The sequence below is a fragment of the Cryptomeria japonica genome, chromosome 4 (genome assembly GCF_030272615.1).
Source record: "Cryptomeria japonica chromosome 4, Sugi_1.0, whole genome shotgun sequence".
NCBI classification, from domain to species: Eukaryota; Viridiplantae; Streptophyta; class Pinopsida; order Cupressales; family Cupressaceae; genus Cryptomeria; species Cryptomeria japonica.
In genome coordinates this window covers 146,268,422-146,292,802 of record NC_081408.1, presented here as the reverse complement: position 1 = coordinate 146,292,802, position 24,381 = coordinate 146,268,422, and the positions used below count along the sequence as shown (strand labels likewise).

The window sequence follows — 24,381 nt, the reverse complement described above, 5'->3', positions numbered from 1 at the left end:
GATTTCCACTTAGCAATGAAAACTAGACAAATAATTATGATTTTAAAATTTGATATTCTCACATCATATTACTTAGTGGATAGGGGTTTCCTCTATGAAGTTTTATGGAAATTCTAATTTAGTGGAGAATGGGTAGAGTGCATAAACAACTATATCTCATCCCCCAAAATTTCAGTACTTATGAATGGAGCTTCCCATGTCTTCTTAGTAGAAAATGACACACGAGACAAGGTATTCCTAATTTCCCTTCCATTTTATTATCATGGCAAGATATTTAGGGAGATTCATTAATAGGTTTAAGTGTTATGGAAAATGGCATGGTATAAATGTGGTCGTAGGTATGGAGCCTATGATAAATCAATAATTTGCAGATGATAGAATATGTGTAGAGAATCTAATAATGGTGAAGCAAAGAATATAAAATATTTTTAAATAGATACTGTAAAGATTCAAGACAACAAGTCATCTAGAGTAAATTAGAAGTTTTGTTTCTTAGCACTCAGCCTAGCCTCCAAATGGTATTAGCTAAAATTTTAAATTTGAAAGTGGCAAGTTTTCTTGGGAAATTTTTGGGAACACCATTGTTTGCTGGAGTCAATAAAAAACCTTATTGGGAAAATATAACTAATAAATGTTTAGACAAAATGGGAACTTGGAAGGGAAATTGGCTTTATTCAACTAGGAAACTCCCAATGATTAAGGTAGTTTTATCAACAATACCAGTCTACTCGATGTCTTGTTTAAAAATTCTAATGACAGTAGAGGATGAATTAAATAAGACCATGGCAAGATTCTTTTGGAATGGAATGAGTGTGGAAAAGAAAGTCATGTTGGTTTCTTAGGATAAATTATGCACCCCAAAGATAGCAAGGGGTATAGGTATAAGACAATTTTTTATCATGAACCTAGCAATGAGTGCCAAGCTAGTCTGGAATCTATATACCAAAAGTGAACAATATCAGGTTATATATTTGAGAAGGAAGTATTTAGACACTGATGACCCCATATGAATCTTTAAAATAGTGGATCTCCCAAGAGGCTCAATTGTTTGGAACATCTTAGAATGCAAAGAAATAATAACTAACCATTGCTCTCTAAGGATGAGGTCAAGTGGAGGCCTCCAAAGAAGGGATGGATAAAAATAAATTTTGATGGAGTTCCTAAAGGAAATTCAATCCAAGGTGGTATGCCATGCGTCACTCATGATGAATATGGTAATATCATTATAGAGGAGTCAACAGATTTAGGTGAAAATACTAACAACATGGTGGAAATTAGAGAAGTTCTACTTGGATTGCAGATTGGGGCGAAAATTGAAGAAAGGAAAATTTACCTTGAAGGATATACAATGATAGTCATCAACACCATTAGGAAAAATAAGTCACCTAATTGGTTGCTTGCGGATTGGATTTACCCAATTCAGGAATTGATTAATAACCTGGAAGAATTTAAAATAAGCCACATTTATAGAAAGGGGAATGATTTGGCAAATAGACTAGTGAAGAATACAATTAGATAGAAAGAAATAGAGAAATATCCATAGGAGTGACTTTGTTTTTCAAATATGAGAGTGAAATTCTGAGCTAAGGTGGGGAAGCACGAAGATATGATTAGCAGATTATTAAGATGACATACAAAAGGGATACTTGATCTAATGGTGTCCTCATTTCGAAAAGACAAGAAAACAAATTATAAATTTCTTGAAATCTAAATCACGAGAAACAATTAATGAGATTTGACATTTAAAGATAGAGTTGGATAGGGAAAATATTGAGGGATAGCTAAGATGGTTTGTAGATTTTAAATTTAAGTATTGAGCTAGTTTCATTGATGGTATATCCTCATGTCTTAAGGAAATGTTTGAAGTAAATAGATAGCAATTAGCGGAAGGATTTGGTAGAGATGATGTGTCCCATGTAAGTTGCAAAGAGAGTTGTTCATTGGTGGAAGAAGTTGTCTGAGGTGATGTAACCCAAATAAGAAACTAAGATAATTAATTAGGAAGACTTATAAATAAGGATGCAATTTTGAAGTAAAGCTAGCTGTTGCATTTATCAATGGATTTGATGGAAATACATTCACTGTTAAGCAAAGTGTGACATAAATGATTTTTTATAATGTATTAATGATGCAATGTCACAATTATTAAAATGTTGGTAGGCTTTAAGGGGAGATTTGACGATACCCTTAAATTGACCATTGTTTTTTGAAGACTCGAGATTAATTTCCATCAATGGATTTAAGGGGATGCCTAATTTTAACAACTATTGAAAAATAGTTTGATCGAATGTGAGTAGAGGAATGGAGACCCCTATATGGCTAACGACACCCAAAAGGCAAATGGCCTTCTTAGAAGAGATTGGGGAGAAGTGTCTAAAAACTATTATGCGACATAGTCATTCACTACTACTGCATGCAATGAAGTCTATTCTGGGAGACAAATTTTTAAATACAAAACATACATATCAAGTAAATTATGATATCTCTTCCATGTTTTTGATAATTTCACTAGACCTAGGGATGACTAAGAAAAACAAAAGCTTTAATGCGAGAAGATATTTAAGAGTGAGATCTTGGAGGGATAAGTGATGTGTTGATGAATTTAGATAATCATTGGATCCTAATACCCAAGGACTATTAAAACAAGTTTGAAGAGGTGCCTAAATTTTTCTTAATTCTGATGGATGATGAAAAGTATTAGGACAACATTCCTTTAGCAACCAAAGGATTGGATTTTCTACAGAATTGGATGAAAATTGAAGAAAATATGAACCTAGACTAGATCAAAACCTACATTCTAATGGAAGGGCTCAAATGGTGAATGTAGGTGAAGGATATGAACATGATGGAAGATTTAGATAATGAATATTTGCAAGACTTTGCTTGAGGTTAGGATGGTCAATCTTTGGTTATAGTTTATGCTTTCTTATATTTTTATGTTGGGATGGATTTAAGGCTAGTTGTTCCATTTTCTTGTTCTTTGGGATATTCTTTAGACGGATAGCAGACTTTTAGATAGTTGGGAACAATGTTTATGGAATATTAAGATAAGTGGGATTTCTGTTAATGTGGATATTCTATAGACTATGCTATTTTCAAGTGAAATTATGGTAATATAGGCATGTTATAGACTCTATAATTTTTACAAAATTTAATTAGTTAAAATGAATATTGGCCCTTCCAACTAATTACTTATCAAAAAAATATGAACAATTTAAGCTCATGATTTCATGTGCAAATATTCTAAGATTTGTAAGAAGGAAGAAAATAGATAAGCATGGTAGGATCTTTGTTTTCATTAATAAAAGAGGGATAGGCTTATTCCATTACATAACCACATAGAGACACCAACAACACATGAGGGATGCACAACCCCCCAAAAAAAGCCTCACCAAAACACAATGAAAAACTAGCAAAGCAACCTAAAAACCAGCAAAACAAAGAAGAACTGAAACCCACAAAACATAAAACAACCACCCAATATAGATATAAAGAGATGGTCTACTATATGGGGGTACCATTTTCTTGCCAATCATATTACAAACTAAGAAATTTATTCTAAAGAGACACTTTTTTGCTTGACCCAATCCCAGAGCCAAAGGCGATGAGCAATGCAGAATCAGGGGTGGCTTTAACGAAAGATGTTGGTAGACAAGAACCTCTAGCTAGGGACTCCATGCATTTTATTTTCTTTGAACTTTTATTTTCCATCTCATCCTATATATCCTATAGGGAGGCATTGTGCATGTATTAGCCACATTCTTGCAAGAAAGGTTAACATCCTCAATTTTGATTTTAAGTGCCTCTTGAGATTTCTTGACTTCTTCCAGCTCAATTTTGGTCCCTGCCATTTTGGTATTGGATTCCATATCATCAATCTTCCCATCCATCTTATCCCACTGACCCATGATGCCAACAAGGTCATTGGCAGTTTTCCACACTCTATCCACATGTAAATCATCCACCCAAGTGTTAACCCTATCTTTTTCCTTATCTTCAACCTCTAGTTGATTAATATTTTTGATAGCCACATTCATCTATGCAAATAGCCACTTTAATAGGTCATCATGTCTTTGCACATCATCATGCAGGTCCTTCATAATTTGAATGGGTTAGGTTAAGGGATGGTTAGGTTAGGAGGCATGTGGGTAATTTGAATTTAAAAATTCAAATAATAGGAAAAGGCTAATTAACTTTCAACAACTCATTAATTAATTTGTTTTTATTAATTAGAGGATTAGAAGAAATGAATTAAATGGGGCGAGGATTAATTAATTTAAATTAATTAATCAAAGGGGACTATTGAAATGAACCTATTAAATAAATCCTTAGATTTATTAATAAGTAGATGAAAAGGGATTTAATCAAATTGCTAATGAATTCAATTAAATTAGGAAGGGGGATTACTTAAATAATTGCTTATTCAATTAATTATCTTCAGACCATTTTTAGGTGTATACATTTTTCCCCTCTTTGAAGTGAGGTGTGTTGACGTGTTGATTCAAACAATAATATCATTTTGATGATGATATTGGTTCGATAGGATGCCCCAGACATTGATAAATTATGGTATGATGATGCCCCCTCTGGAGATCAGATGAGATAATTGATTGTTGGAATAGTTGCATCATTGTGAAATTGATTTCCTGATCAAAGTATGAGTTCTTTGATTATGCTGATGTGGTTCTTGATGTCATGATTGATAAATCTTGATTGTTTAGATTAATAAAATCAATATTTAGTTTGGTTTCAAGAATGACACATCCTATATAAGAGAAATATGATCAAAGTGTCAGGTTTCAAGAATGATATATCTTGTATAAGACTTGATCAGAACATCTGGTTCTAGGAAAGATACATCCTATATAAGACATGATAGAATAGATTAGATGCGATTGATTGATTGAAGTGATACAGTTGACTGGATAAAGAACTGACATTTTGCTGATAGTAGGTTGGAGGAAGATTCAAATATGTTGATGTTGGTTCTGTTGAGGGGGTAGCATAAGAGTCGTGTTGTCTTGATAACATCTGGAGAGAGATAAGTCATAATTTTGGTTGTGTATACACATATGATGATGTTTTAGTGATTTCTATGATAGATTTAACCTTGGATAAGATGATCTTGTGGGATCCCATGCAAGAATGCAATGCAAGCTAAATCCAAATGCGAATGCAAATGAAATCAAAAGCTACAATCGAACCAGTCACAGGGTTATTGCGTTTTGTAATCATTGAGATTTTTAAAATGTGGTAAGTGAGTGCAAACATCGATGGTATAATTAAACCATGATGACTTGAGCACTTCTTTCCTATATTTTGATATTGCAAGTTAGCACAAACATTGGGGAATAATTGAACCGAGATGACCTGAGTGTTGCTTGCGTAAAACAAGCAATATTAACCATTGCTATACACAAATCGAAAATATCTTTGATGATACTTTGATGATCATGTCCTAAGACAAATTTGTACATATTAATGATTAAGTTATAGACAACAGTCAACAAAAATATCATGTTCCTTCCTTGTTCCTCTAGTCAGAGACATCCTGGAGTCACTCAAAAATCATGATAGTGAAAATGAAGATAGAAAAGTTGAACCAAAGTGTTAAAAAATTATCCAAAAGATCATCTATTGAAAAGTGTTTGATGTGTTAGACTGATGGTTGACAATTTGATCTCGTGTTCAACATTGTACGTGTCTTGGCTTTTGCTTGACAAGAGTTTCCTAATTATTACTCTTCTTGTTTGATTAAGCCCAAAATGATCAAAACTTCTTCCCCCAGCTAGGTGTAGGGTTTTCCCCCAAGCCTAGAAACAAAGTCATTATGATATACCCAATAATCCAAACCATGGTGAGAAATCAGTTGCGATGCCTGCATATGTACAAAATTTTATTATGGATATGAACAACAGTGATGGAAAATGAATGCAAGCGGAAGGATGCATGAACTAATAGATGGAAGAGATAGCCGACAAATAGCGCCTATTTGCGAGGTTTTGACCATCTCTTTTTATTGCACTTTTTCTCATATTTTATTTTTTTATTTTTCACTATTTTTGCTGTATTTTGTATTTTCTAGTTTTTCCATTGTTTTTTATTTTTTGGTTTTTTCACTGTTTTTGGATTTTTCTTCTTTTTCACTATTTTTAATTTTTTTTGCTTTTTCAGACATTAAACTTCTTCAGATGCATGCTATTGATGGGTTCCTTGAGCTGATCCTCATCCTACGTTAATAGCTAATATGCTCCTGACCTAAATATTATTGTGACCACAAACGGACCTAACAGGTTTGGTTCAAACTTCCCTTTCTTTTCCCGATCTTCTTGGTTGCATGGATTTTCTTTTAGTACAAGTTCTCTAGCTTGAAGGTTTCATTGTTTGACCTTGTGATTATAACTGTGATACATTCTTTGTTGATATACCTTTAAATGATCAAACCATTTTGTCTTCATTCATGAATCAATTCTAACTCTTGCAATCTAGATAAACGTTGATCTTCATCTAGGGTAAGGCCTTTTAATGATACTCATAGAGAAGGTATCTCTACTTCTAGTGGCAGTATTGCTTTTGATCCATAGATAAGAGAGAAAGGCATGGCACCTATTGGTGTGCGCATATTGGTACGGTAGGCCCATAGAGCAATGTTCAACTGAATATGCCAATCTCTGCTAGCATCATTCACTATCTTTTTTAGGATATTCAAAATAGTTTTTTTTTATGCCTCTTCTTTCCCATTCCCTTGTGGATAGAAGGGTGTTGAAAAACTGTGTTGGATCTTGAATTTTTCACATAGCTCTTGTACATCCTGATTCTTGAACGGTAACCCATTATCATTGATAATGTTCATGGGTAGTCCATATCGACAGATGATGTAATTCAAGATAAATATAACAATTTATTTTCTTGTGATATTGATGAGAGGTACTACCTAAATCCATGTGGTGAAATATTATGTAGCTACAAGGATGAATTTGTGACCATTGGATGAAGAAAAATTTATCTTTCCTACTAGATCAAGACCCCATTGGTAGAAATGCCAAGATGTTGTCAAAGCACGAAGTTCTTGTGTGGGTGCATGAATTAAATTTCCATGCATCTGATATTGTTTACATGTTTTAGCTACTTGAAAAGAATCTCATTCCATAGTTGGCCAATAATATCCCAACCGTATGATTTTTTTCAAGAGGGTAGGACCACTTGAATGAGTCCCACAAATGTCATTATGGACTTTATTTAAGGCCTTCTCAGATTCTTCTTTCTGAAGACATCATAACATAGTACTGTCCAGACCTTATTTAAAAAAAGGGTATCTGCGACGAGAGTATAATGGGAGGATGGGCGAATAAAGTTTCTCTTTTGGTTCTTTGATAGGTTAGGAGGGAGGATATTGTCTTTCAAGCATGTATAAGTTTGGCAATAGCGGGAGGAATCATGCCCAGTAAGATGACTAATAGTTTGGGAATCAGGGCAATTATGATAAGGGTAAAACATCTCTTCCATGAGGAATTCATAATGCTCTTGATTTTCCTATATCTAAAGTAGAGAAGCATGTGTTTCTATGGTGTCTGCTGCTTCATTGTCATTCCTTGGAATCTACTAAAAAGTTATTTCGACAAAGTATTTCTTGACATCATCAAACATCTTCTTATAAGGAATTATTTTTTCATCCTTTGTTTGATAATCATCATTAATTTGATTGATGATGAGATGAGAGTCTCCAAAGACTTGAAGTTTTGTAATGTTCCATTCTATAGCCATTTTGATACCTGTAACCAAAGCTTCATATTATGTTGTATTGTTGGTGCATGGAAAACTTAATTTGTATGCTTTCGGAATTGTATGACCTTGAGGCATGATGAATAGAATACCTGGTCCTGATCCATGCTGCATATATGAACCATCAAAGTATAATTACCATGTTTTTGTGGTGACCGTTAGGATATCAGCATCCAAAAATTCAATATGTAAAGGATGATCATCTTGAAGTGGTGCCTCTGCTAGTTGGTCTGCAATGACTTTCCCCTTTATAGCTTTTCTATCCACATACTCAATATCAAACTCTTTTAGAATAATGATCCATATTTCTAGTCTTCTTGTTAATGTTGCCTTGCTAAACAAATAATTCAATGGATCAATTTTAGCAATCAACTTGATGGAGTGTGATAGTAGATAGTGTCTTAATTTTTAAGAAAAAAATTACTACCAAGCATGCTATTTCTATTGGTGAATAGTTGATCTCGTATCCTACTAATGTTCTGCTGATGTAGTAGATGGCTCATCCTTTTCCTTCACTGTCCCGTTGTGCAAGAAGAACTTCTAATGATACTTTGATGGTTGATACATAGAGTAACAAGGACGTTCCTGGAATTGGTGACATTAGGATGGGTGGTTGCATGAGATAGGCCTTGATCTTGTTGAATGCATCCTCACATTGATGGTCCCACTTGAAATTAACATTTTTTATGAAATAGATGAGTAAATGGTTGGCATTTATCTACTAGCTAAGAAACAAATCTTTTGATTGACTATAGTCTTCCTTGGAGTGATCTTAGTTGACTGATATTCAGTGGAGATGCCATTTCCATGATTGCTTTGACCTTAGCTGGATCTACTTTGATACCTCTAGCTAAAACAATCTATCCCAATAGCTTGCCTGAAGTGACACCAAAGGCACATTTCTTGGGATTGAGCCATAGCTTATACTGTTGTAACCTCTCAAAGATATTTTCTAGTATTCCTATATGGTCTTCTTTATTGTATGATTTGGCCAATATGTCATCCACATAGTCTTCAATGAATGTATGTATCATGTCATGGAATATAGTTGACATAGCTCTCTGATATGTAGCACCTACGTTCTTGAGCACAAATGGCATGACGTTCCAACAGAAAGTACCCCATAGAAATGTGAAAGCTATCTTTTCTTGATCTTTAGGTGTTATTTTTGATCTGATTGTATCTGGAGAAACCATCCATTAGAGAAAATATGGAGCATCCAACAGTTAAATCTACAATGATGTCAGTGTTAGGGAAAGGAAAGTCATGCTTTGGATATGCATTATTAAGATCTCTAAAGCCTATGCATATTCTAATACTTTTATCTGGTTTGGAAATAGGAATGATGTTGGATACCCATTGAGGATATGTGATAGGTCTGATGAATCCGACATCCTGTAATGACCAAGAGAACGATATGAGGATGCATCTTCCTTAATTTTTGTTTAACTGGTTTGGCTCCTGGACTGAAATTTAAGTGATGCATAATAAGCTTTGGATCCAACCCTGGCATGTTTGCATATGACAACGCAAAATTGATTTTCGTGCAAGTGATATGATGCGAATACTTTTTGATCTAAATTTTAGGATGTGTCCACTTTCAAACATCATAAAATAATATATAATGAAAAATTAAAAAACAATGAAAAACTTTTAGTACTCACTCTTAACTATATTTCCACCACCTAGTTTTTCAAAATTTCTAAATTCATTTATAAAAAAATTCATGACCACAACAAACACTATGTTATATTTTTCTAAAAATATAGTAATAAGTTTTTGCAAGAAAGATTTGACCCTCTTAATCATATCCATCTTTGAAAAATTCTAGTAGTTTATAAAGTAGATTCAAGGTAATAGTATACTTTTTCTTTTGGTATCTTTAACTTTGGAAAGCACAAGTCTCAAATTTCTCCTCCACATTTAGGTTTAGTTGATTTAAAAAAAACATGGCCACTTGTCCTCCCCTTTTTGTATAGAATCTTTGTGCACTTACCCATGGGCTAGGTACTGTAATTTTCATACCTTCATTTGAGAGATTTTGTGACATGTTGACTACTTAGAACAATCTAAGATTTGTTAGAATAAGTCTATCCTTAAGTCTCAAGCCTTAGTATCTACTCCACCAATGTGAAAAGGGAAGAAAAAGACCAAATTAAACACTAAATCTAATGAGACCTGCACCACCTTTTCTAAAGAGGGTGATCCTAACAAGGAGAGAAAAAATATTACTTTATAGAAAGGAAATGAGAATATTGAGCAATTTGTTTATAAGAAAATTCCTGAGTTGAAATAATTACTCAATTAACATAATATTCTCATTCCTTCTGCATCTAGTTTGTCTCCTCCTTCTACCAAACACTAGGACACTTCCCCTAATTGGAAAGGAAAGGGTCATGCATTCATTATCACTCACATGGATAGGAAAATTGGATGGATTATTGATTTCAGAGTCAGTTCACATTGTTAATTCACCTAATGACATTATTCCTATTTCTCTTAGAGAACCATATTGTGACAGACTCTTGAGAACAAGAAATTACTTTCTTTATGTTTCTGTAGTAGGTGATATTGATTTGGATGATGAGATAGTGGGTAATATTTATTACATTAATAAGATTTCCCATAATCTACTTCTTGTCTATTAGATTACATAGGTAGGAAATAAACTATAATATTTAATTAACAATTGATTCAATAGTCTTTCATGGTGAGAGAGGTGATAATTTTACAAAGGACTGGGTTTATCATTAGTCCAACATTATACTTTTGAATACTTTCGTAATGATGATCCTTATATTCTTTGGTCTCAATGATCTAGCATTAGGAGTAAAAATTTAGTTTTTCTTAATGGGTTTGTGGATCTAATCACGATTCATCGATCACATACTTCATCAAATGGGATAGTTGACATGGATTCTAGGACTTTGCCACGATTTGTGGTTTTATGATGCCTTAATTTTAGGTCTATCTATGTTGTCTTATCATTCATCTACTACAATTTTGGAAGACTTGCTTGAGGGGGTAACTTTCCTCTTTGTAAATTACACATTGAAAAATATTTGTTGAGTCTTCTCATTTGATGGTTTTTTCCGTAGTTGATGATTTTTCTAGTCGTGATGAGAAAACATTAGAGACAATTGATTATTATTTGTAGCTTTCAATTGTGATACTTCTAACTTCTTCCTTTTCTTCATGTAGATGGAGCTTCTTCTGCATGCACTATTGTGTTTCTTTTTTCCTAAGGGGAGACATGTTCTTTGTCATCATTAGATACCATTTGGGGTTCAAACTTGGGTGTAACATTTTGAGGATATATCATTATAGGGAGGCTGATTTTGTCTCTATATTTCACTTTATTTAAGGGTTTCTTGTATTATATTTTCATGATGGATGTAGTTCTTCGGGTGTATTGATGTGGAGACCTCAATAAATCACTTTATCTTTCAATTGTACATAATTATCATTATCTCTTTTTGAGAGAGGAGTTTTGTCGCATAGTTATTTCTCATTTGCATTATTTGTAAGAGATTACTTGCATGATTTATTGTGCATGGGTACCTAACATCTCATACTATATAACTAGTTGTCATATCAAAAATTTAATTAATGTATCTTACCATTTAATAATGTTCATAGGAAAATTTTAGTTATTGTAGGTGGCATTGTAGAAGCACTCTTATAATGGGATCATGCCCCATTCATTTATTTTAGCTTTAGGAATTTAATATATTGCATCATGCATTTAATGTTTATATGAAGGGTAGTTGTGACTACCTTATAACCACTTGTGTATATAAGAAAGTCTCATTTTTAAATTTTAATTTATTAATTGAATCATCTTCATATCATTTCAATCTTTTTGTTTACGAAACCTCATGCTTCAACATTCTCCTATTGTTGCATCTTTATTGGTTGATCATGGACGTTTGTATCTTCTTGAGGGGTTCCTTATCATTTCAACATGCCAGAGCCATAGTGAAAGAGAAATATAGTTCTAGTTTCATTTCTCCTTATGTGTTTCTACTAACAATGTTCCTAATTATGTCTATTCTTAAGTTCCTACATGTGTTTAATATCTTATATGTTCTTTTCATAAGTATTGATTAAGTTATCCTATAAGTTTATTGTGTTCTAGGGGTAATTCTTTGCATTGAGGCAACTTTAAATACTCATGTGTCCTTACTTCACTAACATGAAACCATTTTTTTATTTCATTTTTATTATATACTTCACAATTGTCTTGCATGCTATATATCTCTTATATTTTTTTCATGTTTGATGTGTTTACCTCATGCATGATGTTTTTTCTTTGTTTCTTGTCTGTCTTCTATGTATATTGTGCTTATAATTTGTTCCTTACATATGCATGTATTAATTTAATAGTTATATTCTTATTGTTACTAAATCTCAAATAATTTTTAATAAGATGGTAATAGTTGCATATCTGATTTGCAAAAAATACTAAAAATATTTCTCTCCAAAATTAAGATTTCAAGAACAATCAAGTGAAGAAGTTTTCTAGGAATTTGTCAAAAATACAACAATTTTCTATCAAGTATCATTTATTATTTGAAGAATCAAGGGAGAGTATTTATCTATGTCCATGTCACCAGTAGTAGTTACATTGTTCTCTTCACTATGATTAGTGAGAAGTTCAATAATATAATAAAAAATGGGATAAATTCTTGTAGCAAGTGAAGAAGTAGCTCATAATGAATTAGAGAAGATATCAAGAGAGTGAAAGAGAGAACAAAAAATGGACAAGAGAATTAGCAAACTTCAAGAATAAAGGAAACAAGAACAAATTGTTTTGACTATTAATGAAATAGTGAATGTAGATGCAAGAGGGTACATATCCCCTAAATCTAAATATTCTAGTTTCAAGCATGAAGAAGCATGAGAAAGTCTTAAAAAAACTTGTGGATTTGTAATAGAAGAGGACCACACAAAAAAAGTTGAAATATTTCCAGAGATCATAAGAACTCAATTGCATGATGTGCATGATATACAAAAGGGTGTGATCCAAAGGTCACAGGGATAAGTACAATTATAGCTAATGAGTACCAAATTACCATAGTACACCTCAGATAAACATCAAGAGTCCAGGAAATTCATGATTTAAGTGGAAATTTTGAGGTTATTGTTGCTTGCCTAATCAAGTATAAAGTGATTATCAAATAACTAAAAGCACAAGTAGACTAGCTGAGAGGGTTCATTAGACCAATGGTGCAACCTAGACAATAAGTGATGAAATTTACAAGGTAGCCTCTGATTATGTCAAAAACAAATGTTGAGGCTATAGATATTATCAAGGATGAGACAAATGCATTAAAAGATTTTATTGAAGATACCTTGAAAGAAGGGAGAAATGTTATCCAGGAAGTGATATAAAGATATTCATTTTCATCACCAATACAAAACAAAACAAAAATAATTAAGAAAGCTTACGAACTTTGTCTAAGAAAAAATGACAAAGAGATAGGGGAGGTAATTTAGATTCAAACACTAGATCCACAATTGCTATTAATAGAAAAAATAGCCTTAGATAATGATCTTGGAATCATAATAGGTTGGATATGCAACTAGGATGGGAGAAGGCAAGATTGGATGAATGCATAAAAGTAATGGATGATATTTCCTCATCCACTAGGAAAATGAAATATTGTCATGTTACAATCACAAATAAGTTGATGATTGATTTAACATAAGATTCAAACATAGGAAAATATGATCAATAAATTATGAATTTCATGTGAATAAGGAGCTAATGGAGGATGCAAGGAGAATCAAAAATATAATTGTTGATTACTAGAAAGAGACAAAACATAGAGACTCAAGAAATGCTAGCCTAAATTACAAATACAATGGACAAACTGTGAATTTAATGATCTCTCACAAGTTAAATTGAAGAAAATATTATAGTAAATTGTCAATATTCACTTAATTTAGATGTAGTGTTGGTGAAGAGATGAGAATTGAAAAAGAGTCTGCAACAACATAAGTGAGATAGTGGGGATTATTTTTTCTATTGGATATTGTCTATTATGCCTTACCAAAAAATATTTTTATAATGGCTGAGGTTTTTACTATATTGAAGAGAAATCCAAATATGATATGCTTTTGTTGACTAAGTCAACCTATTGAGTGGAAGATTCCAAAATATTCCTTTTTGCCAAGCTACATTTTTTTTTATCTTTGTGAAACTATAATATATTTTAAAACCAGAATAATCTTTAAGTGTAATGGTCTTAAAGGTCTTGGACTCTATAAAAGGCCAAAGACTTGTTAGTTTAATGGATTAGAAAGTGGAGATACTTGTGTAAAATAAATTGCTAGTCAATCTATGAGTTTATTTCCTAATTTATTTTTGTCATTAGTAATGCCATTTATCATTTTGCGTATAATTTTTTTACAAAGATTATGTGGTGAATCTAATTCTCTATCAAGCATATTGTAAATCCAGTAGTACGTTTGGAATATCAAACTATTGCATGAGTATGTGGCCATATTTTGACAATTTTATGGTATAGTGGATTTCATTTGAAGATATGTATCTGTTATTCAATTTTAGTCAATTACAGATTGTTTTTCTACTATCAATGTGTTATGAAAGTATGCAAGTTTAAATCGTTGAGACTTAGATTGTCTTAATCTGTCTTCCCCTTAATCTTTTTTTTTAATTATTAAATTTGAGAAATGAAATGTTAAAATACCTCTTAGAAATGTATCCCTCATCCTTAAAACTTGGCAGAACAAATCTTTATATGTAGAAATCATTTAAATTATTTAGTTTTTCATAATTAACTTATACATTTTAGTGCCATTAGCTATCAAACCATAAATTCAAGAGATTATACACTTCAATCAAAAATATTATATCTAAAGTTAATAGTTTCTACCAAGTTTCTCAATAAATGGGTCGTTTGATGTAAAAGTTCTTAAATATTAAAATTTATTTTTAACTTGGAAACATTTTAGTGTTAATAGTTGTAAAATAGCTATAAATAATATATATTGTAATTTTCACACATAAAATTTATCTAAATTGAATAAATGTTACCTAAATTTTTAAATAATAAACTATCCTAAAACAAGAAATCTTCAATATAAAAATTATCACTTGATTTAAATAAAACATCACAAATATTCAAATTAATAAATTTTTTTTAGAACAAAGCATTGTTTAATATTTGATAAATAGACTAAGTAGTAAAAAGAATAGAAGGAGAGGATTTCAATTTTCCCAATATGTCTCAAAGCTCGAACATTAAATATATTTAATATAGAAAATGAACAATACACTATTAAAATAGGTTGAAATCTCCAAGATAAGGGAATACATAACTTTATACATAGAAATCATATAAATTATTTGTTTTTTATAATTAACTTATACATTTCAGTGCCAGTAGCTATCAAAACATTAATTCGAGAGATTATAGGTTTCATACAAAAATATTATCCAAATTTAATATTTGCTACCAAGTTTCTCAATAATGTGTTTTGATGTCAAAAAGCTTAGATATGGAAATTTAGCATTTTAATAAAACCTCTCAAATATTAAAATTAATAAATTATTTTTAACTTAGAAACATTTTAATAATAGTAGTTGTAAATTACATATATTGTAATTTTAATACAGAAATTTTATCTAAATTGAATAATTGTCACCTAATCTCTCAAATAATAAATTATATTCAATTCAAAATCTTAAATTTAAATTTATCATTTCATTTAAATAAAACATCACAAATATAAATATTAATAGAATACTTTTGAAAACAAATCATTGTTTAGCAAAGAATAAAAGGAGAGGATTTCGATTTTGTCAGTATGTCGCAAAGCTCGAATATTAAATATTATTTAATACAAAAGGAACAATGCATCATTATATTAGGTTGAAGGTACGTTGGCAAAAGGTCATTACTAACAATATTCTTCAGAGAAGTTCCCAAATAAGCGCTTATGGAAGATTCCCACATTTGAAGTGACGAGGGACGTGCATATGGCAGCGATGAACAAGGTGAAGTTTGCCTGCGGAGATGAAAAGTTCGCAAAAGCAGCCTAATCTCAATTTCCATTTCAAACACAAGAGACCACCACTTTCAGCCCTTCATAATCATTGGGACAAATACTCAGGACACCTCCCACCTGCACACTATACATACTCATTACCACAACAGCACAAATCAGAATCGCCATGGTCTTAGTCATCTTTCCTTTCAAGAAAACAAAAATTGCAATGGATGATTCAATCCAGCACAAATCAGAATCGCCATGGCCTTGGTACAGAATTTGTTTGAGATATTATAGGGTCAGAGCGTATAGTTTGTTGTAGATATGAACAAATAATAATTGTCTATATATCTGTTCGTTTGATCAATAGTAATAATTGTAGTTCAAAAAAATAAATAGTAATAATTGTCCCTGCTTTCGAAAAAATCTTGCCTATATATCATTTGGTTTTATCAGAGCAGTGATCCATTAAATGCTAGAATTGTAGCGAGGAGAAATTAGCAGCTAATTGATTGAAATGTAATGAACTCCCTCAAATCTGGCTTTTTGGATTATAAACTTGATGATATTGAGGTGACCAGGGAAATGTGATGTAATCAGCTGGTTTGGATGGTGGTTCCTACTTTGAAGACTTCTGATATGATCTATTCAGTGACACTTGTCACTTTTATCCAAGGGAAAAAAGAAAAGATGTACACTGCCACCTTATAGACTATGGTAAAAATGTTGTATTGCAGCATGTACATGGCATATTGCTATATACATCACATTGATGACGACTTAGTGGACTTACAGGCATTCTTTTTGGACGTTTATTCTCATTGTTTAAAGAGACATATAATCTGCTTCTTGGCAAGGATAGACTAATTTGTTAGAGGATGCAGATTTCACTGCTAGAAGAGAAGGCTCTGACAGGCTTGTGTGAGGAAACATGAAGTTTAAACGTTTGTTGTATTTTTTTTACCTGTGTAAAATAGCTGGGGTGTTTTTTTCTTTTTCAAAAATAACAGAAATACCATTAAATACAGTGAAGGCTATGCTGGTATAAGATACTATGGTGGGAACGGTAAACGCCACAAATCTCTCTCTGATGGTCTTCATTTTCGCCATCTTATCTCATGTATATGTAGGAAATTATAATATGCAAATTTCTTTTTTATTCATCTATATTAACCGTCCTCTATATGTAACTTATTCAAAACAATTTCTTGTCTAATGTGCTTTCCTATTTCATTTTTCAATTCATAATTGCTGTAGGTGTTTTATCGTTTGAATGCTAATTCTTGTAAACTAACGTACAAGAAAATCAGGTGAGCGTTGGAAGCATTTCCTTGGATCCAATAAAATGTAGCGGTTTGTAATGTAAGTCCTCATTTTTCTATTATTTATTGTTTAGAATATTTTTAAGTAGTAGAAACAAGGGCTACAGAGCAGCGAAGTTCCTGCCTAAAACTGAAATAATTGTCCTGATTATTTGAATAACAATCATGAAAACAAAAAGCAAAGCTGGTAACCTAACCCATTGTAGTTAAACATTTTACACATTTTGTTTCAAATGCAGCTTGAAGAGGCCAAAAGGAAGGTAACATTTGATGAAGGAGATTCTTGCAATTTGATGAAGTATTCACCTGTGCATACAAAGCTATAAGTGAATTTCTTTTGTTTTTCTTCCAAGCTTCATGATCATCCACTTCTACATCTTGCAATATGAATCCAATTCCAATCCACATGAGAGAGAAATATGTTCCATCGAAAATAAAACATTGTGAGACAGTTTCAATCTCCTAATCAACATTCCCCTTCTCCCAAAGTTTGGTATATCAGTTTTCACATGTTGGATTGATCCAATGGGTGGGCACAACTGCAGCTGGACTGGATTCATCAAACTGGTTCTCATCTGAATGCTAAAAAATTGAAGTACCATCCTCATCTTCTAATGAAGTCTTCAATTTGCAGAATATAATTTGAAATGCAAAATGCTGCTCTCGCAAACACAATAATAGCCATCAGCAACGGAAGACGACAAGTTAATGCTGAAGCTACATGTGAATAATAATTTGATTAGTCGAACCTGCCAACACAGTGAACAGGCTCTAAAATATGCACCATCCAATCATGTGTCCAAAACATCAAGAAAGCCACCAAAGAACAATCATTAACAAATTCTAAATGCTAGACGCACGATAATAAACAAGATGTTGATCATGTAATTTGTATATGTGATGTAAAAATGGATCCCTAGACTTTAAGGAACCGGCTAGCTTAGTCACATATCAAAACTTATCCTTGTACTTCTTACCCTCAAAATAATTCATTTGAGTCGAAAATTGTACTTTTTACACTTAGAATGATTAATTTAAGAAAGAAACTAACTAAAACAGATTTGTGGAAATTAGAGTGTCAAGATATAATAGTAAGGTATGTACATCAAGTGATCAAGACACTGAGGGCATTGAAGATTGTGATGTCCCAAATCTAAATAAATAAATGAGAAAGGAAAAGAAATCTAAGTCTCATTGCTGGCTGAATATTTAATACCAAGAGGAGTCTTTAACCTACAGCAAGTCGTGGAGTTTTGGAGATCAAGTGGTGACCTTATTTTCAGACATTAACATAGGAAGTGTCCATGTTAAACGAAGGTGGATTCTACTAAAGTTAGTAGTAAAAGTAACTTATAAACTCCACCCCTTGGCCACCATCATGACAACTCAATCATACAATATATTTATATAATTATGACTGGAGTATTAGCCTTGCACGATTAGGGTCATCCCTAGACCAAAACCTGAGCCTCAAGGGTCCCTACCTATGATCGAACCTACTTATCCTCTCGTGGAAAGTCAAAGGCTCTCAATTCACATCCAAGAGACTACTCTCTCCTCTTGATGAGATCTTGATCACTCTCTAATCCTAACAATTAATTAAGAGAAACTATTAACTTAGCCTCATTGAAAGAAGAGCTACACATTTCCATCCAATGTTGGTTCCATATTCAAGAGCATACAAACATTAGTGTTCAATGTAGACATATACACAAGGGCCATAACACAACTCCTGTAGTCAAAGATTGCTTCAATCATGTATGCATGAGGATATATCTCATACACATTATAAGTACCCAAGACGACCCTAGTTCTAGCATACATCAGATACATGGTGAGTGACTTATACAAACATCACATAACAATAGCGATTGGCTTATACAGGCATTACAATGATGACGGTGACTCTCATTTACATACACCCCAAGTTAATAGAGATTGACTCAGTTAAAATCATCGTAGATAAGTGACTGGTTCTTATACATGCATCACAGGAAAATATTGATCCACTCATATACAAGCGTCATAGGTCATTGCAATTGTCTCATACAAATCATTGCAAGAAAAACATGACCGACTTATCCTCAATGACCAACTATCTCCTGTCCATAGTGCATGCTAGATAGAAAAAGAATGTCGGTGCACTACGCACTCCACCATGGGTCCCATTCTTTCCTCTGGTCATTTGCACCAATGAATTTGGGGTAGAGGACTTAGTGCATCTCATACTACACTATGCGTCCGAACACAACCCCTCAAGGTCAAGTATACGATCAAACAATCAAGGAGAGGATTCAGTGCATCCCATACTACACTATGGGTCCATCAACAATCAATCATGGTCAAGTATACCATCAGACAACCGGGAGGAGGATTCGGTGCATCCCATACTACACCGTGGGTCTATCCTCAATCCCAAGGATTTCCACAAGAAGTGAACCAACCTAGTCCATTGGATTACAACTTAAATAGCCTATAGGCCACCGACGACAAGTTTGTCCAACTAGGAAAAAGTATATGTCAACCTAGTTCATTGGATTCCAAATTCAATCGCCTATATGCCAGTGACGACAAGTTTGTCCAACTAGGAAGAAGTAGCTTTCGACATATACCTCATAGTGACCTTAGATATATTGTCAGCTATCTTCTTCAGAATCCAGGGTAACACTCAGCATCAATCACTCCCATGCTATAGGTGACTGCTAGTGAACCCTCCTGATACTACGGTTAGCTACGGTTATCGCTACTTGCATGGTAAGGTAACTACCAGTGCAATCGTTGCCGTATCAAATCCTAGATAGCCCTTAGCAATCCTTCACCTCCGTGAATCCAGGTTCACAACATAGATTTATCCTCACCTTATCCATGATTTTTACACAACCGTAGTATACTTTATTTCACTCCCACGATAGCTCTTCTATCGAGGTGCTCATACTTAAGAATGTTATAGACATCATGTAATATTATAAATTATTTACCATGGTATCAATATATTATGATAATTAAAGATATGATTAGTGAACTGTATGGTTGTGGCACCACAAACCAAGGCGACCTAAATATTTTATGTAATAAAGAGTCAAGGCTCATATAAATTATATCATACTCTTGGATCATGATGTAAGGTTATCTTTTATCTAAAGATCTTATCCATAACTCTAATGCCCTCTTATGTCTCTTAAGTTCAAGCATAAATATTATTCACAAGTTCAAAAATTCCCATTAATGTATAAATATGATCAAATGGAACAATGCTCACGCCACCATGTGCATAGAGATAACATAATTGCTTACTAATTTATCTATAGTGATAGTATATTGATTAGTATCTAATGGACTATGATAACATACAATTCCATATCCCATTTTCTACTCATGATTTTAAAGGAACTTCTACAATATAATTCATTCAACTAAGATCAACATATTTGGCCCAAACTAATAATAGTATTGTCTTATATATCAAGATATTATAAATAAGGGGATATCATAGTACGTGTTAAATTCAACTAAAGTATCTTTGGATACCCCTATCAAGCAAGCCACCAATATGGCTTCATGGCATGTCTTATTATCAGGAAAGTAAATAAATTTATTCAACCAACCAAAACCACTATTGATATTTAACTTTCACAGTACTTCTAAGATTCTAATAATGGTACCATGCCATGATCAATTAATATATAGGTTCTTACCTAAAGAACATTTAATTGCATAGTTTAGAATATCAAGGAGAGAGTTGCATATGCTTGCAACATTTTATAAGGAACATGTCCTATACATTTATAATGCCCAATGTAATAAAATCTATTTATGGCATTCTTTTGTGTTTACCATTAACATGCACTAGAGTATTATAAGTGATTCCCAAATAAGTTCAAAAGAGTATTACACTACATTATATTTAATATTTTTACTCTCAAATCACCACACAAATAATATTACATAGCAATTTAACGGTGATGTCACTATAGCCATGATCTACTATGGTAGATGCAACAATAGGGTTTCTTAGTTAGTATTCTTATGAAGCTTCCATGTATAGATACAATATCAAATTAATTTATATTCCCCTTTAACGTCACATGTTCCTCATACGAACAAACTACACAAGGTTGAATCTCCTATGAATTCTTTCTAATTTGTTTTTGCATAATCTCTATATGCTAAATTGTGTTCATTAAATGTCTTCACGCTAAGTTAAGACAAATTTATTCTCGATTATTTAGGGAAAGAATGCACAGACTAAAAAGAAACATGAATTTTGAAAACAAATGGCCAAATCTCCTACTTATTGATATCTTCAAGTTTGTTGATGTGTTTGTGTCGAAATCCTCTCCTTAGTACGTCAGCTAGTTCAGCTCGCTTCCTCCTTACTTGGAATCCTTTTGTGGACTTCAGTCTAGCTACATCCATGTGTCATTTTGCTCCTCTATCCTCCATCACTCTTCTTACCTTTTGAACATCACCTCAACTGCCAATTTATCGTCCGGGTACATTGCAGAGTGTTGCATTGCTCAGAGATTTTGAGAGCATCCCTACCACACCCATGCATAGCATATCCTAAAACTATTGTAGTCCATGAGGCAACATTTTTGTCAAGCACTCTATAAAACAGTTTTCGTGCCTTGTGTACATTTCCACATTTCGCATACATATCTATGAGGGCGCTAACAGATACAACATCAGATGAAAATATACTCTTACTTATACTCAATAGAACTACATTCCTTGTTCCTAACCTCCGAACTTGGCACAGGCTGACAATACGCTGAGAAAGATTTTGAAGTTAGAATTTACACCTGCTAATTGCATTTGCTGAAAAATCTCTGGCATTTTCAACAGGCCCATTTGTGCATATCCTGCAATCATTAAAGTCCAGGAGACCACATCTCTTTCGGGCATTCTGTGGAACACTTCTCATGGCAATCTAACCAAGGGCCTGCCATTTTTCTCCTTCCACATGAGAGTTTCCATGCATTATTAATGGCATGAGGTACCCTCCCTCACATGCCCATTCCTCCTAATTGAGGATTGTCTTCTCGATCATCCCTCCTCCGCCTTTTTGCATTATTTCAATAGTCATCTCAAGTGACTCCATTTATTATTTCCTATTTGGTTCTTTGACCGTGATCACCTACAGGAGATAACCCATAGACAGGGAAGTGACATCCTTCCTCCCTTAGAATAAGCCGTCCTCGACTTACTAAAGGGTTTATTTTGTCAATTTATTCAAATTATAGGGATATTAGCCAGATTAATTGCTTTTGAACCCCTTAACATTGTTATTTGAATTGGTTTCATCTCCCACAATTTGACAAATTTGAATCAATTTACAAGATTTAAGATTAGGCTTCTAAAATTTACTCTTGAGCGAGCCCCTATTTTCTTAATCCCGTTCTCCATTTTCAATTCATAGGTTAATTTTCATAAGAAGATTCAATATAATATCATTCAATATACCTATTTTTAAGTTAATTCTTGCAAAGTACCATGTACAAATCATATGAGACATCATAAATTTTCCTTATCGATTCACGTGTCCTTAGTCCAAGCACTCGCTAGGTTGGTTGAATTCACTTATCATAGTGTCCCAATGTTAGAGAAATTTCAACTTAAGCAAGTTTATTTAATCATTAAAGGCGACAATCACTGGTCTTTATGTTCTTTGTAGAATATAATTCATATGGCTTCATGTGGTGTCATTTATAATGTAGTCTCATGTCCAAAATCGTAGTATGTCATTTGTGAGCGCAATGAATGTAGTGGATGCACCATAGTCTCCAACCACTTATCATTCCTCCTAGAAACTTTATCACTATTGGTAAGCATTTCCTCTTGCTCAATTAGACTTACAATTACATCATCAAGTAGTTATAAACTACCCTTCAAGGGTGCTACCAACTCTGTTCTTAGCACCTATTAATTAAATAAATGGGGTTAGCAATTCATGCTCATACCATAATAAAAAATTTGACCCGGTTTCGATCCTTAGCCCTATGGGTTATGGGCCCACTATGCTTCCCCTGCACCACTCTGAAATTTGATTACAATTTATATATCAGAATTCACATTCATGCCTTCAGAGGTTGTCTTGAATAGCACTAACCAACCAATCTCGTTAATTTAAAATCCATTTAGGAAATTCAGTTGAAATTATTATTGCCAAGAATCAAATAGTTATTGATCATTCATTAGTGCAATACTATATCCAATAATCGAAAGTCAAGTGGTCTTCATAGGTCTCTAGTATTTGAACCTGATTGCTTTGATACCTATTGTTACCCATAATTTTTTTTAAACTTGGGATATGGCATAAATCCTTGTTGACTTTCCTCCTTTTCCTCCTTTGTCACGGATTGTCTGAGTTTCTTAAAATTTGTCATGAGATTCTTAACTTCTAGAACCACCCGATCACTGAACAAGCTTAAAGGAGTTGGCCTGAAATTGGTGCCACTACAAAGTCTGACTTGTGATTTCTTTGAAAGAGTTTTATGGTTTCTAACTTGTCTGATCTTTCAACTTCCCGACATCCTTCGTGTTGTGATTAAAGTTGAGGTTCCTCAAGACTTTAAGGGACATCTTTGATTCCAAGCAAGGGCATTTTGGTGATGTAATTTCAAGTTATTTCAATACCCTATCGAGGTGGCAGCATGAGTGATGGTAAAGATAAGTCATGTTTGGGCGCTACCGGAATTAAATGAGCCTGTTCGGCCGATAAGGATAATGGCTTCTTGTCGTTCATTTTTTTGCCTCATCTATTAGCACGTCATGCACTGTTTCTAGGGAATAAATCAAGGGAAGATTTGCAAAGTACTATCATTAATGGCAATTAAGCAACTAAACATTTGAAAAAGGTGCAACATGCATTACTACATTTGATGCTGCCATTTTTGCAGAAATTATTAAAGATAGATAAAAAGAGGAAATTGTCATGATTTTGCCCGTATTAGAATGGCCTCATGATGGTGAGATGTAATTTCATAACCCATATTTGAATTGGTGAGAGAAGGAGCGGGGGGATATAGTTTGATAGTTACAGTCTTTTGCATGGAAAGCATGAACTAATTTCCGTGAATATAGGAAGGTCGTCGCCATATTAGATTAGGCATTCTAAAATTTACAAATTATAGGGATATTATCCAAATTAATTGCTTTTGAACCCCTTAACATTGTTATTTCAATTGGTTTCATCTCCCATAATTTGACAAATTTGAATCAATTTACAAGATTTAAGATTAGGCATTCTAAAATTTAC

At 33.1% G+C, this 24,381-nt stretch overlaps 1 protein-coding gene across 1 annotated transcript; it reads right to left on the bottom strand.

The window, feature by feature from the left end:
- Positions 1-21,588: 21,588 nt before the first annotated feature.
- On the bottom strand, positions 21,589-22,028 carry LOC131074097 (pentatricopeptide repeat-containing protein At4g19191, mitochondrial-like). The gene is made up of 2 exons (XM_058010639.1): positions 21,866-22,028; positions 21,589-21,782 (listed from the first exon to the last, which is right to left on the bottom strand). The coding sequence occupies exons 1-2, from the start codon at positions 22,026-22,028 to the stop codon at positions 21,589-21,591; spliced, it is 357 nt and encodes a 118-aa protein (XP_057866622.1).
- Between the last annotated feature and the right edge of the window lie 2,353 nt (positions 22,029-24,381).